Below are 16,441 nucleotides of genomic sequence, written 5' to 3'. Positions count from 1 at the left end.
GCATAGCCTCGTAAAAATCCTTCCTTTGAGCGGGAGTCGCTCCGGCTCCCGGAAATGGAGGGAGGAGCGAAGTCGACTCTGGCTCTGCAGGACCATGCCTAGAGCGTCGGTGCTCCTTACCTCTTTCGACGACAGACACCAGATGAGGTGAAGTCGAAGTCCGCTTGGACGACTTCTTGTGCCTCTTCCCCGAGTGTCCAGATGACCTTGAATGGGAGGAAAAGGACTTAGGGCTCCGAGAGCGATCCCGCGACCTCCTCCTCTTTGAACGGGATTGTGACCTCCTCGGAGTCTCGCTCAACGGTGTCGACTGTCGGGGCACGAGCAACTTCAATGCCCTCTAGGTCTTCAGAGCCATCGCCCGGCAGTCTGAACACGACTTCGAATCATGGTCACGTTCAAGACACCACAGACATATGCGGTGGGGATCGGTAACCGAAATCGTGCAGGAACAAGTACCGGACGGTTTAAAACCTGTCTTCCTACCCTACCAGACATCCCTCGCACACAAAGTCGTCAAAAATTGCGAAAAGTCGAGAAAAAAGCCTGGCAAAAAGCAGCAGAGGGGTAGCTCTTCCCGGAATGGCGCTTAACTGGCATGAAAAGAAAAGAACTGATGTCTGCGTGCGCCTATGTGAGCACCGCAACGTCATAACCGATGCTACCGACGTCATCGATGACACAGGGAGCCGAATGGAACCACCCTCACACGTAAGGGGTATTGCTCAGCAAAAGTTTACAGGTCCAGCCTGACGTCTGGGAAATTCAAAGGTAAGGAATCTGCAGCTAGAAGTCTCTAATAGATACAAAAGTAGCGCTTCACTGAAAAACTCTGTAAAATGACGCCAATGTGTTTTGGTGTGAATAAAATCAATCTGGCCACTCTGCGACGGGTCTGTCTTGCTTTAGTTATTTATTTTTCATATTTTTAAACTTTTATTCCCAAGGCTGCACTTTGGAATAGAAATTTGCAGCAAAAGCCATTTCGCAGGAGACAAATAATAAACAAAAGGAGGAAAGAAAAGGGGAGAACCGTTTCTTGAAGTCACTGTTTTCAGTAAGTGTGGAGGAGCTAGACAGAAAGAGAGAGAATAAGAGGGAGAGGGAGGCGTGGGTGCTGTCAGCAGCAGAGCAGAAGTAGACACTGTCCTTGTCTTCTCTGGGCAAGAAGGAAAAGACAGAGTCCTTTTCCTCAAACCCATGCGTCCCCGAACGCCGACCCTTATCTGCAGGCCTTGGCTATTTCTGCCGTCCTGGGGCGCATTAAATCAAAAAAGCAGGGGAACAGAGTCTGTTGAATGAAAGAAGTAGGGGCATGCCATGCCCTGCCGATCCCGCCCACTGACACCAGTCTCCTGCAGTCAAAAAACAGTTTTACAGGGGGGAGTGGGTGGCATGGGTTTGTGGATGGGACATCACTGGCACAGAGTTCTTTTTTTTTGTCATCTGAAAACTTGCGCTCTGGACCTGTGCCAAAGGGCATAGAAAGAAAAGAACTGATGTCAACATGCAAGTGTGGCACTGATATGGTTCTCCTCTAACAATTCCACAGCATAAAAGATTCACTGCAGAGCCGCATCGCACCACCCACCGGTGTGATGGAGCATTGCTTAGAAAATTATCCCAATAGAGTCAGGTACCAGAGGAGATTCTTAAAATGAATCTTCAGTGAGAAGAATCCATCAAAATGGATTTGCTGATGCTGGACTGCAATATCCTAGATCCACTTCTACTCTGAAGTGATTGGCATAGTTACTGGAGTGTATGTTCATGCTAAGTAGATTGTCTCTGCCAGGATTCTACTATCCTGGAATAACCACTAACTTTTTATATTGTCAGTGTAATTGTTGCTTTGTGCTGGGCCGAGGCGCAGCTATCATGCTTCTTAAGTGCTTCAGGGAGAAGTGAGCCTGACTTCCTCTAAGCATGCAAGTGAGGTGACCAGACCAAGGAACTGTGTCTGTAGAGCCAAAGCCATACTTCACCTTCCATTTGAATGCCTCCAATCTGTCACTGACAGATCTGTAAACTGTTTTTTAATGTCGCCTGGCAAATTAACCATTAAGTTTCACCAATTATCATTAGTCATGAACATTGTACCCCAGGAAACGGGAAGCCAGAATAAAAATCTTTGGTCCAGAAAGTCAGGATTCTTCAACTATTTATCGGGAGGCTTCGTGGAAGTATTTGGGTTTGAGTTAGAGAACATTCAGACAACCAATTTTCCGGTCACTGGTTAGCAGGCAAAATGTGGGTAACACCCAGTATAGCCCTATGACATCTGCTCATTATGGGACTGCTGGACACAAAAAGGGTTTCAACCATAGAGTTATGAGACCCTCATTTAATAGAAGCAAGGGCTTCACCAGTGAAGATAGCTGCAGCTCAACTGTGATCCCAATTCCAAAGCTTCAGCTGCTTTTCACACATTTGTGAATGACAAACTTCTTCTGAAACAGGGTCAAAGAGGTAAGAAATGCCCCCTTCTGCTGAAGTGTCTGGGTCAGTTGCATTCTTTAAGTAAAAAAATAAGCCGACATTAGTATTATAACGGGAAGAAGGTTATTAGCCCTCAAATCGTCATCTTCTCTGCAGCCACTGTCCCACAACATTGCAAGGGCACTGGAGTCTAAGCATAACTCGTCCATCTGTGCAAATCTAAATCCCAGGATGGTGCTGTACTCTTTTCCAATTTGCTCAGACACTGAGCTTCAAGAGCAAAACAGAAGGAGGCTCCATGATGGGCAGAGCTGGTATCGAAAGAGGATTAGGGGACGTACTAGGTTACAAAAGCCCTTGAGATGCAGCATAAAGAAATATCTGGGTCCTAGCCACCAAACCTTCAGGAACATGCTTGCAGCTGATGGCTCAACCAGCTGGAAGGTCTTGACCCTTGGCGGGGTTAACCAATAGACCCAAAAACTCCAGTTTCACCATTTTTAACTCTGGTATCTTATCAGATGAGGTACAGTCCAGGGTTGGGAAATGGCACAGATGACGAACAGGCCCAGAACAAAGATGACCCAAGGATTGCCGGGACCTATTGAGGGATCATTCAGACTCAGAAGACATCAGGAAGTGCGATCTTTATCATGACGTCCTGGCACCGTCTTGCTAGACTTCGAGTGGTGATATGGAGTACTCCAGTCCAGCCTGGTCTTCTTGCATTGTGTCTAGACTTTTATTAGGACTTACCAGAAAACTAACTTGGAAGTAGAATTCTCATGGGCACAGCCTTGTAACCGTAACTTCAACTGGGCCAGGTTTTGGAGGGGTACCTTTGCTTTGACAATAATTTCTTCTTCTGCTTGGCGACAGTTTTACCTCTCTTTGAAATATTTCAATTATGAGCATGCTCTCCATATGCCAGTCTTTAAAATACAATCTTCTTCCAGATGCTTTCTCCCAGCCATTCTCAGTTTGTCCACAAGATAAGCATTGATAAGAGGTTAAGCAACATGAGTGTGCTCCAGTAATGTGCCTACCCACTTCAAAACAACCTTAAATAAAACAAAAAAGATTGTGGCCAAGCTTTTTGTTAAAAGTTTTAATGTAATTTCCAAATACATTTGATATGACAATCTTACAATAATCTTTCAAAACACATGGGCATTATCTGGTTGTACTTGTCACTAATTCACTAAGGCAGAAAGCAGAAAAGTATAACAAGGTTTTGATCTAGACTAACACATCTTGCTGGACGGGGCTTAAAATTAATATGGGCATTTTGGTTTAGTTTTGATCATTTACAGGTTTAAATACAGTGGATGGCATACCACTGAACCTTCCCTTTTAAGTATGTGACATTACATGTGTGCATATGTCCTTTTTTGGTTCAAGTCAAATTATTTCATGAATGCCACCTGTAATTTAAGAATAATTTCACAGTGCAAAATTTAAAAAAAATGTTTTTGGGGACTGACTGTATAGAGGTAACACCTTACCATGCCCACCCCAACGCTAAATGCGTGGAGTGAAAAAGTATCCATTTCAACTCCTGTTTCCATTAAATGCTCGGTAGGAAAGGTTACATGTCTCCAGTAGGAAATTTGACAAACAAATTTAACTGTACAAATATCTCTGGAACAAATGCTTTCAAAAAAGTAATGCTCCTTCATAAAAATTAAACGAGAAATTGTTAGCAATGTCATATTAAGGCCTAGGTCAACAACTGTACTTTCTAAGCCTCCATATACGGATTAATCAAGCCCTTACTGCAAAGTGAACGTGGACAGCTTTACATAAAGTTAACGGTTGCTGAACTGACAGCAAAATGCCATCTCCAGTCCCCAGATTTATACTGTAGACAGGTCATCAGGGGGCATACCTGTATTTGACTGAAAAATGAGCTTGCAAACTGTCTCGTTTGTTTTTCAACCGAAATTGTTTAGATTTATTAAATAAGTATTTACCAAAGGAAAAGAAAGTGTGTACACATAGCAAGGAAACAAAAAGTTAATTTTGAACGTTCAATGTTATCTGAAAATGAACACTTTGTAGCCAGAGGGGAACTAATTACATATTCCAGAACTGGTTATAAAACAAAATAAAATATCACCGACTGAAGATTACCGTGAAAAGCATGGTACACTGTTTCATGTCCTGTGACATACTAAACAAAACTAAGTCAACAAGCTGCTCCAACAATGGGACCTATTACATAGGATATATCATCAGGCAACCCACATAAATATTCCTTCAGACTACAGATTTGGTATGTGGTCCATGCAACCACCATACAATGTTGTTAGTGCTCAAAGTGTTGAGATGTTGAAAGGAAGAAATGGTGCCAAAATCCAACAGCCATGAACGTAGCCGCACCAGAGAGCTGCAGGTCTTTCTCTTCTAGGGGTTGTAGCTTCATTCAGTTTCCTCCAGACACAACAATCTTCTTATTTCCACTCGCCAAGGTTTCCAGATGCAGTGCATGAAACACATCCAATGCAAACAGGTTTAAATTGACAAATGTGCAAAAGCTCTGACAGAGCTTAAACAGAACCTTTGGATGCAGTAGAAATACTTGTAAGTCAACCAGTTTCTTCTTAGAATTCCCCCGACTTAGTTTCATATTTAAATAAATCTTCAACAAGAATGAGATCTACATAGAAAATCCAAAATTTGTGTTTGACTCAAACTGTTGAAAAATGTTTTCAATTGTTTCGCTTACACCATTACCAACTGACCTGGCTTTAACCAAACGTGGAAGATGTAGATAAAGAACTACAACTTCTATTTTACAAATCAGTGCCAGATACCCATTTGGCACACACTATGCAGTTGTAACATCTAAGAGTGCTCAAACCATCTTCCGTAAGTCACATACAATAGCCTGTACTCTATGTCTTCTAAGACACCATACTCTGGAGACGTTTTGTAATAATCAGTTACCTGTGACATCTACATTCTGTTCCCATGCAATAAACTTCTGTTATCTTGAGAATGGTGGTGTGTAATTAGAAATGGATTCCTAAACTGAATTGGCTTATACGAGCAGATGTAGGTCTCGAGATTTAGTCATATAGGAAAATTAAATTAACTGTATAGCTGATTAAAAAAAAAAAATCATTTTGCTAAACTTTGAAGCAATGGCCAAGGGGTTTTGTTTTAAAATGTCTCTTTAGAGAATCTGCTATTCGGCTTTCGTGACAGTGTTACCTGCCTATCAACCTCACCCATAAGCATAGTTCGGACAATGCATGAAAATAAACAAAAACGTACTAGAAAAAACATTGTATGGAACATCTATGATGCAAGATATATAGTGGCTTTGCTCTCTTAAATATTAACAGAACAGTACAAAATATAACAGAGCTCACTTTCCAATACACCAGATCTTCTTGAAAACTAAAAAAATAAAATAGATCAGCGCAGTACAAATCCCCAAAAGAGAATACTGGAAACAGGAGGATAAAAAGCAGGTAAGAAAGGTCTATAAGCTGGTTGACTATCCCAAAGAAATACGATTGTGTTACTTCATTGTAGAAACCTACCAAGTGAAAGGCTGAAGGTCACAATAAGAACCAGGATATCCAAAAAAAAAAAAGAACTATTTTGTGTTGTTGCTCCCCTGTATGATCCAGCAAGGAAAATTATGGAAACCCACCTCAAGAGAATCTCCACAGCAAAGAAAGGAAAATGCAGTATCCCTGTGAAGCCACTGGGAAATAAAAAAAAGAAAGAATGAGGCTGCTATGTATAAAATAAACAATTAAACTTTTGAAATTTAATGTCAAAAGTCTGGTAAAGAGTGAGTGACTGACGGGAATGGGGGTGGAAGGTCCCAATGGAAATCGTGACAAGTCTTAAGTGTGCCATTTCAATTAAAGGAAACAAAAAAAGTGTTTCTCAGCTCATCAATATGATGAGCAATCATGTCCCAAAGCACATTCAGGCAGTCTTCAAAGTCTTTATTAATTTTCCTCGTCTTCATTTGTGGATTTGACTGAACCAGCCTTCCTCGCCCACGAAAAAAATACTCAAACATAGGACGAAGTAGCAACAAACTGAAGATTCATTTTTTGAAACTTCAATGCTGCCTTTAACGAAAGCTGGTCTGTGATGTCCACTGAAGGTCATTGCAAGGTGGTCAAGCAGCAAACTCAATGGTGCCTGGATTTGTAGTTATGTGCTATTGCCAACAGTTTGCCCATCCCCTTCATCAACTGGCCCTGTAAGAAAAAATAAATAAATAAATCTCCATCAACACGCAATGTTTCCATTACAAAAAAAAATGCAAATTATTGACTGGAACATCAGAGGCACAACACAACCATTAGCACACAATATTCACAGACCCATCACTTGCACACTGCCATATTTCTAGTTTACATTGTTAACACAAATGTCAGGCAAGATTAAACAGGAGACATTTCTTGGGCCAAGATGTTTGCCCACCATGAACGTTAGAGAAGTAGCCCTATAGCATGCTCTGGACAGACATAAATTAGGTAGAGAGTTTAATTTGGCCCCTTTTCTCTGAGCATATTTGCAAGCTCTGCCGTCTCTAAAAGAACAAAATGCCTGGCTGGTGTTCACACGCAAGCCTGGTCCTGCCACCTGTCTGAGGAATGACATGCACTAAACATGAGTGGATTGACATTCAAACAAGTGTGACTACTTTCTCCTATTCTTGCTGAAGTCAACAGTTTGAGTTCTCTGAAAGAAAGAAAAAGCAAGTTGCCAAAATCCTAGTGTCTTAGGAACGGGGCATGTCAGTTGGGAAGGTGCAGAATGCTACCATCCACCATGGACATGTCTTTAGTCCAGGGAACGAAGACATGGAGAAGGTCAACAAAAGACTTGGGGCCTGATCTAGCTCTTGGTGGACAGGTTACTCTGCGACACAATGGTGACTGATAATCCATCCGCCGAAATATAAATACCATTATATCCTATGGGATTTATATTTCGGCGGACAGGATATCCGTCTGCCAAGATCTAAATCAGTCCCTTAGTGAGGTCAAGCTGTGGTCACTAGAATGACAATGCACTAGACCGGTTTGGGGCTTATGTAAGCAGGTATTGTTATTTACCTGTAAATGTCTCTGCAAAATCTTCCTTAAAGTCATAAACACTGAAGTTTCCCACCCAGGTGTACGGGACTCCAGAGCACACTTTTTTGTTTTTAACAAACTATGTGTAACCTTTATATAATTCTTTTCAGAGATGGTCAATTTATAAAGACAAAATAATGTTTATATTTTATAAGGCTGAATTGAGCAATTTAAAAAATAAAAAATGTACTATATAATAAGCGACCAGAAAAACTGTTGTACAAGCCTTTTAAAGTAAAGGTGAGAGAAAAAAAAGTCAGTGTAGTTGGGTATACTGCAGACTTGACAGGCTGGATAGCGAGCACTGCTCTTGTAAGGAAGAGCATGACAACAGTATGTAATCATGATTTGCAAGTGACGGGATAGTTCTCTTATGCAAATCAGAAATCCTGAGAGATTAGTAGTTAATTTTAATGTCTTTTCTCTGAGAAAGTCACTTATAACTTTAATAGTGATTTCCCTGAAGCAGAATCAGGATTACTGTGGACTTCTCCTTCATGGGACTATCCTTAATAGTCATGAGCACAGATAGGAGTAGCAAGTCCAACCCTATAAAGGAGAAGCCACCCAAAACAAACAGATTCATTAAGGAAGTTTGGCCTAGCTGGGTATCTACCTGGGATTCTGAAACTTGAGATTAATGTTTTATTAGAATATGTACTGAACTCTAAGTGACTGCTTTACATATTTTGGAATGAATATGTGTTTTATTATGAAGCAGCAGCCACCATGCCCCTTGTTGAATGTGCTCTAGGCTTTTGTCACCATTGCAATACTATAACAAAACGCAAGAAAATAATCTAGACACAGACTACTTCAAAGTGGCTGAACCCAAAGGGGGCACAACTGATATACAGATCAGTTCTCATGACAACACTATTTTTATGGAAAGCATATACCATATACAGTTCATTGCAGCATAAAGGCTGTTGGCAGAAGTGATCGCTACAAGGAAGTACGAAAGAGTGTGTGTGTGTATACACACACACACACACACAGTGAGTGGGCTTCTGAACAACTCAAAAGTATGGGACTTCAACGTTGAGAATACAAAGTGGTCTTACATGTGAAGGCATACAGAGCCCTGGTAGATGGATGCCTAGTCTGTTTGAAATGTCTACCTTGCTTATGATTTAAGTGTCAAAAGGCATTTTAGGTGGCTCACCATCCCAAAATAGAAAGCATTTAAGGAGTGCTTGGCATTAGTGTCAGCCTATGAAAAATGTCCCCCCGTTAGTCTGCCATTCTACGGCCCAATCTGATCGGATGCAAACAAGTGACTTACCTTTGGTACACTCTTTCTGGTATGGACTATCTAACTGCAGATTGCGCACCCTTTGTATATACCCCATAATTTCAGCAGAACTTCTGTGTGCTGGTAGGTGGCGCTGTGTGCCTCCACACTGACACCATACTGCTTTGGAAATGACAAGCCGAGCCTTTATAGGCGACAATGAAGCAAGCTGCTTTCAATACTGTTCACGCTTCCAGACACAGAGCCACAATAGCAAATTGCTTGCGGCTAGTGTGCAGACTTGGGATCTTATTAATGGCTAGAGTCCAATACACAGAACAAGGAGGGTCATTGAGGAATCTGCAGTTAAATAGAGTCTCTACCAAAAGGAAAATTACCAAAGGTAAGTTACTACTTCTTCCTATAAAGACTTCTAACCCTAGATTCCACACTTTTTGAATAAATACCAGAGCAGTATCTATTAGGAAGCGGGTGTGAATTGACTCATATTAAAAAGTCCTTTAGGACCAAATGGGTGAAAATACCCCTCTCAGCAAAAATGGCTGTCCAGATAGCAGTGCTTTGTGACCGTATGTAGGAACGCCACATAGCTGCTTGGAAGATGTCCAGAAGAGGAACTCTGCATGTCCGAGAGTGTACTGCCAATGCACAGATTAGATTTATACCGTTTTTTCACTTAATCCCATCAAAGTGTATGTTGTGCGTCTTTCTGTATGTGACTATTGTAGTAAATGCACTGTATGTATAAGTGAAGCCAAGAGATGAAGTCCTGTGGGTTCCATTTTGGTCCTCCCAGGCTTATTCCTGTACACAAGTTGGGAGGTGAAGTTTTTTCCCAGACAGTGGAAGAGAATCAGAATTCAGGAGAGAGAAGACCTAGACAGCGAAGTGAGGATACACAGCGCCTACAGGTATTCGATTAGGTCCTTTTGCTGAGAGGTGCTCCGGACTACTCTTCCTGTAGCACTGCCACTTGGTGAATGGTGGGGGTTAAGGGGGTTGCAGTCCCTGTTGTTCAGTGTGAGAAGGGTCTTTGAGGTAAAACCACTCTTTTGTCTCTTTCCTGATCACTGTCTTTGTGGCTGTTCAGAGCCAGGTGCAGATTGTTCACACCATTTTGTGCATTCGTTGTGACTCCAGGTTGCAGACTACCCTGCTGTGAAAGGCATCACCCCCCACAAAAGCTCTGTCTGAAAACCTACCCAGAGAGGTACTAGAAAAGGAACCTACTCCAAACCAGTTCTCCTGTCTCCTCTTCTTTTTGTCGATCCTATTAAAAGTCCCGCTTCCATCACGCTTCAGAACAACCAAACGTTTTCTATTACCTCATTATCTAGAGCTGTATTTATCATTTGCTCAGTATTCAAGGGTAATTTCTCCCCAACGCTTCCTTCCTTGTCGCCAGATCTCACTCAACATTCTACTCAGACATGGCAGTCATTTTCTTTTCATAAATGCACAAAATGCTACAATGTGCTGCGAAACCATTTGCTCTCAAAAACAGTCCACAAAGGCCGAGAAGTCCCTAGATATTGGGCACGTCAGTATCTTCTTTTTCAAAGAACAACATGCAGTTGCCAGTTGAAACCGCTCAAAGCTGCCCAAACTGTTGTACGTGTTTTTGACACAAGAAATTCTCAACTTTTGCAAATGTACTTTTGATCATCCACTTGGAATACTCCCGTGCGAGCGACATGTTAGTCACAATTTCAAAGCGCTGTGGACAACAGAAACACTGCAGAGTGGAACCAATCACAGTGCAGGGAAATCCAGCTACACTTAGAAGTGAGCGAATCACCACCAAGCCAGAGGTGGCAAAGTCAAGGGGTGTCTTAGATAGCATCCCATTTACTAAAGTACACTGGCCACTTTCACCCCATGTCCCGAGCCAGCACACTTTGGAATCTCTCTTTGAAGGGACAGCAGCCAGGCAGGATGACTGACAGGAGTGTTCTAGAGGGTGAAAGGTTCCGATTGGTTCAGGGACAATTTTGGTCTCTTTTACATAACAAGAGTTATGGGTTGCAAAATGTAAATGGTCTAGGCCTCTTTTCTGTTTTGTACTTATCTAGCATTGCTTTTTTATATACCGGTGACTCCCATCTCGACGACGGGGAATGATTCAGGCATGTGAATCTATGAAAGCTCCAATACGGGAGTAACAGTGACATCCCGAATTTAGGGGTAGAGAGGCTGCCCCCTGGATTCTATAGGGAGAGGGGCGTCACAGATTCCAGTACCACCTCATGTTTTAGAGATTTTTCAACCGGCTAATGCCAGGATAAGCCCATGTTGTCACCCCATCTGCAGTTGAATAATACTGCTCAAAAATAAATACTGTGTCGCTGTTCATACTCCGGATACCAATGGAAGGTGTGATTGCTATGCCCATCCTGGTGTATGCCCAATGCAAAACCATTGAATTCATAACAAATGTATTTAGAGTCACTTGCTCCAAAGTGTGCAGAGAAAGCCATAAACACCCTGATCGAAAATAAACACTACACAATATTTGAGAACATCACAAAGATGACAATGGTGGTAGCGGCACTGACATTGGAGAACTGACACCTCTCCCATCCTTTTCAATCAATCCTATTGCGAATGAACATAGTGAGGGGAACTGCAGCACCCTTCAGCTTTAGGCTGTGGTACTGGAGGTGATGGGCAAGGCCACAACACGGATCTCATTCAAGAGCCTTAGCACAACCCCATTGAGAACCTGCACACTCACAGCTCCTGCCTGGAATCTTAGTTGGCGAACTACGGGAAGATCAGTGGATGCATGTTCACACTGCACGCTATGATAGGCGATTTCCATTTTTTAAAATTTAACATAAAATATATCTGTCCCTCATATTCTGGTCCAAGAACAAACCCTGCATGCTGTAAACTGCTATATCAAGGGCTGGTCTAGCAACTGGAAAAAGGCAGAAATCGCCATAAAGTACCCTTTAACTGTGCCCAATGCAAACCCTTGTCAGTGTGAAACAAAACAAATAGCAGATAAATTGGCCTGGAGGGAGTCAATGTAGGGTTTGCCACACCAGGCCATAAGTTCGTCCCAACTACAGGCATATACAGTTTTTGTTGAGGGATGCCTGGCTGTCAAGATCACATCAACCACCTCCAGAGTAAGGCTGTCACCGCTAAATCTACATGAATGATGGTGGAGTTTTTAGAGGCCTGGGTGCAGAACTCTACCCTGTTGCTGTGATAGTAGGTCATCCAGGATAAGCAGCCTGAGCGGAGGACAAATGCTCAAGCTGAGGAACTCTGCATACCGTACTCTCCGTGCTCAATTGGGGGTCACTAGAATGATTTGGGCCCGGTCTTCCTCATCTTCAGAACCAGGGGTAGATGAGGTATCAATGGAAAGGCATACAGGAGTCCAGAGTTCCTCCCTAGGAACTGTTGATATTATGCATTCTCTGCAGTAGCTGAGATTGAGCCAAAGATACCCCAATTCACCAAAGAGACGTTGTGCTCTCTCCAGGTGTAACTCCAACTTGTGATCGGTTAGGCCCCAACGGCTGACCTTGACTTTCAAAGATCCTGCTGGTGGCTCACCACCAGGAAAATTCCTCGATGTGCAGAGCCTCCTGGCACAGGTCTTGAGACCTAAACCCCCCCTGTTTATGCAATACCACATGGCAGTGGTGTTGTCTGTTGGAACCTCTACCAGTCTCCCCTTAATGGGTGGAAGGAAGGCTTTCAATGCTGAGCTGATGGCCCTCAACTCCAGAAGCTTGATGTGGAACCTGGACTCTGCCGGAGAACAGAGACCTCTGATCTCGACTTCTCCTAGGTGGCTGTTCCAACCCAGAATTAATCATCACTTTCGGCTTTGAGTGGGGTGGGGAGAGTTAACCACCACTGGAGAACTCCTGCAGTCTAATTCGAAATCTGGATATGGTCGGAGAGGACCCCTTAATGTTAGGCCCACTGAGACTTCAGATCCCACTGTAGAACCCGCACATGCCACCTGGGGCGATGTGCAAGTAGGATGCAGGATGCCATCAGACTCAGCAGCCTTGACCTCGCTGAGATCAAGGACTGCGGATGAAAGAGCGGGATTCAGCTGAATGTCCTGGGTGCATTTTTCCATAGGAAAGATGCCCAAAACGGACCATATCCAAAATGGCCCTTATTAGAAATTGCCCTGATTGCCTTAGGAGTCCAATTTGACCTTGGCACATTTTTTGTGAACCCCAAAGATGACAGGTGGTTTGCTGTAGTCTGGAGGTGGCTGATGGCTGCCTGGGAGAGCCTGCCTGAAAAAGCCAGTCGTCAAGATAAGATTCGGACCCCTGAACTTCGAAGGTGTGCTGCTACCACTGCCATCACTTTCCGTGAACATTCGAGGAGTGCTGGTGAGACCCAAGGGGAACACAGTACACTGAAAATGATCATGTCTCACCACGAACCACAAGTAGCACTGGTGAGCCTTCAGGACGGGTATATGGAAACAGTTGGGCTGAAGATCCAACACCACTATCCAGCCTCCAGGGTTGAGGTCAGACAAGACCTGGGCCAGTGTGAACATTATGAATGAGCCCTTCCAGGGGAAGGTGTTCAGAGGGAGCATGTCTAAGATAGGACAAAGGCCTCTATTCTTCTTTGATACCAGAAAGCAGGAATACCAGCCACAACCCATTTCTGGCATAGGCACCCTCTCAATAGCCCCTTTGGCAAAAGTGCTTCAGTCTGGCACCTAGGTGGAGTTGGGGTGGTTGGTGGCATGGGGTATCTCTGGCGAAATCGTTAAAGGAATGATAGGACTGCTGCAGCTGGTGAGGTGTGGCAGATAAGCCCAGGAAATGAGCTGTGGCCATTCTCTCTTTGAACCGCTCTAGAGCAGAACAACAAGTTACTTACCTTCGGTAACGATGTATCTGTAAGAAACATTAGTTAGTTAGATTCCTCACCTCAGAATATCCCCAGGCGTCAGGCTGGATCCGGAAAGATTTTTGTAGCAATACCCCTTGCGCGTTGCTAGGCGTAGTCTGCGGCTCCGCGTCCATCGTTGGCGTCGTGCGCCGGAATGACGTCGGAGTACTTAGACGCCGCCCTCGCGCGCTGATGTCAGTTCTTGTACATAGCTTTCCGCGCCAGGGACGCTGAGCCATGCAAGAGACCAACACTGGTGGCAAAAAATCTAGGGCCCTGAAAGGGAGACTCAACCCTAGATGTCGGTTCGCAGAACGGGGAGGCTGGGTGGGTCGGTGAGGAATCTAACTAACTAATGTTTCTTACAGATACATCGTTACCGAAGGTAAGTAACTTGTTCATCTGAAAGAAACACGTTAGTTAGATTCCTCACCTCAGAATAGATACCCCAGCAATACCAACCCCGGTGGTGGGTTTGCGAACCAAGATCACACCAGAAAGTCCTGGAGAACAGAACGGCCAAAGTGGCCATCCCTCCGGACTAGGCTGTCCAGGCAGTAGTGTCTCGCAAACGTGTGCAACGAAGCCCACGTCGCCGCCTGACAGATGTCTTGCAAGGGGACTCCCCGTCCCAGTGCAGTCGTGGCCGCTGTGGCCCGAGTAGAATGGGCCCATAGCCCAACAGGAGGAACCTTTTTCGCCAAAGAATAGCAGGTCTTAATACACAACACGACCCACCGAGAGATCGTCCGCTTGTGTACAGCTTTACCTTTCTTAGCCCCTACGTATCCAACAAAAAGTTGGTTGTCCACCCGGAACGGTCTTGTGCGGTCCAAATAAAAGGATAGCACACGTTTTGGGTCCAGACGGTGGAGCCTCTCTTCATCTTTTGAAGGATGCGGAAAGAAGGTGGGCAGCGTGACAGATTGCCCGATGTGAAAGGGAGTCACGACTTTAGGCAGGAAAGAAGGACGTGTCCGGAGGACAACTTTGTCCGGATGAACTGAAAGGAAGGGAGGCGTAGATGACAAAGCTTGGAGCTTACCCACCCGCCTAGCGGAGGCGATTGCCACCAAGAAAGCAGTCTTCAAAGTCAAAAGACGGATGGGACAGTTATGAAGGGGCTCAAAGGGAGCGCACATCAGAAAAGTGAGAACAAGGTTCAAGTCCCACTGAGGCATTACGAAAGGAACAGGAGGGTACATATGAGTAATGCCCTTGAGAAAGCGTGAAACAACAGGGGACTTGAAAAGAGAAGGCTGATCAGGAAGCCGTAGGAAGGCAGAGATAGCAGCAAGATAACCTTTCAAAGGTGCCCAGAGCAGAGCCCTGCTGGGCCAAAGAAAGAAGAAAGAGGAGAACCTCAGAAAGAGGGGCAGAAAGGGGATCCACAGCCTTTGCTGTGCACCATGCCACAAATTTGTTCCACCGGCAGGCGTATACCGTCTTTGTGGAGGGACGCCTGGCTGCCAGAATGACATCACAGACTTCAGGAGGCAAGTCAAACGGCATCAACTGCCGCCGCTCAATCTCCACGCATGGAGGTGGAGGCTGGACAGGTTCGGGTGGAACCCCGTCCCCTGCTGCTGCGACAGAAGATCCTCCTGAAGAGGCAGTCGTAGCAGGGGATCGATGGACATACTGAGTAGCTCGGGATACCAGTACCTTCGTACCCAATCCGGAGCCACCAAGATGACTTGGGCCCGGTCGCGCCTGATCTTCTTCAGCACTCTGGCAGAAGTGGTATAGGCGGAAAGGCGTACAACAGACCGCAACTCCACTCGTGACGAAAAGCGTCTCCGAGCGAGTGCCGCCTTGGAAACTCCAACGCGCAGAACTGCTGACATTGCGCGTTCTCTTCGGTGGCGAATAGATCTAACCAAGGCTCTCCCCACTGCAGAAAGAGACCTTGAGCCACGTCCGAGTTCAGACGCCATTCGTGATCCATCATGCACCAGCGGCTGAGTTCGTCCGCTCTGGCGTTCAGAGAGCCCGCCAGATGTTGAACCACTAGGGTGATGCCCTGGTGTTCCAGCCATGTCCAGAGGCGCAGGGCCTCCTGACAAAGTGTCCACGACCCCACCCCGCCCTGTTTGTTGCAATACCACATGGCGGTGGTGTTGTCCGTGAACACCTGCACGACACTTCCCCGGACAGAGGGAAGGAAGGCTCTCAGTGCAAGTCGGATCGCCCTCAGCTCCAAAAGATTGACATGGAGCCGAGTCTCCGCCGGAGACCAGAGTCCTCTGATCTCCGCCTCTCCCATATGGCCCCCCATCCCAGGAGGGACGCATCCGACACTACCACGTGCTCCGGGTGGGGAAGGGAGAGGGATCTGCCGCTGACCCAATCGCGATTCGTGAGCCACCACTGCAGCTGTTAGGCAGTGCCCTCCGAGATCAAGACATGGTCGGACAGGTTGCCTCGATGCTGGGCCCACTGAAACTTCAGGTCCCACTGCAGAGCCCGCATCCGCCATCTGGCGTGAGGTACTAACAGGATGCAGGAGGCCATCAGCCCCAGAAGCCGCAGCACCAACCTGACCGAAATCCAGGACAGAAGCCGGAAGATGGGAATCAGGGCTCGAATGTCCAGGACCCGCTGTTCCGGCGGATAGACCCGGAACTGCGCCGAATCGAGAACCGCCCCTATGAAAAGGAGCGTTTGGGAGGGACTCAGGTGCGACTTCGGCACATTGATGAAGAACCCCAGCGAATGCAGGAGGACTGCCGTAGTCGGGAGG

The 16,441-nt window shown here is 45.3% G+C and overlaps 1 protein-coding gene across 6 annotated transcripts in view; it reads right to left on the bottom strand.

Moving 5' to 3' along the window:
• Positions 1–3,532: 3,532 nt before the first annotated feature.
• Positions 3,533–16,441, bottom strand: part of RANBP3 (RAN binding protein 3) — a 324,639-nt gene continuing 311,730 nt past the window's right edge. For all 6 annotated transcript variants that reach the window (XR_014971945.1, XR_014971946.1, XR_014971944.1 and 3 more), the window contains one exon: positions 3,533–6,668. Coding sequence is in view for 3 of the 6 variants with exons in the window: in XM_085637083.1 (XP_085493209.1) it covers positions 6,622–6,668 (47 nt within the window). In the remaining 3 variants the exon portion in view is untranslated. The remainder of the gene's footprint in view (positions 6,669–16,441) is intronic.

The sequence above is a fragment of the Triturus cristatus genome, chromosome 12, assembly GCF_964204655.1.
Source record: "Triturus cristatus chromosome 12, aTriCri1.1, whole genome shotgun sequence".
NCBI classification, from domain to species: domain Eukaryota; kingdom Metazoa; phylum Chordata; class Amphibia; order Caudata; family Salamandridae; genus Triturus; species Triturus cristatus.
This window is presented reverse-complemented; position numbering and strand designations above follow the sequence as displayed.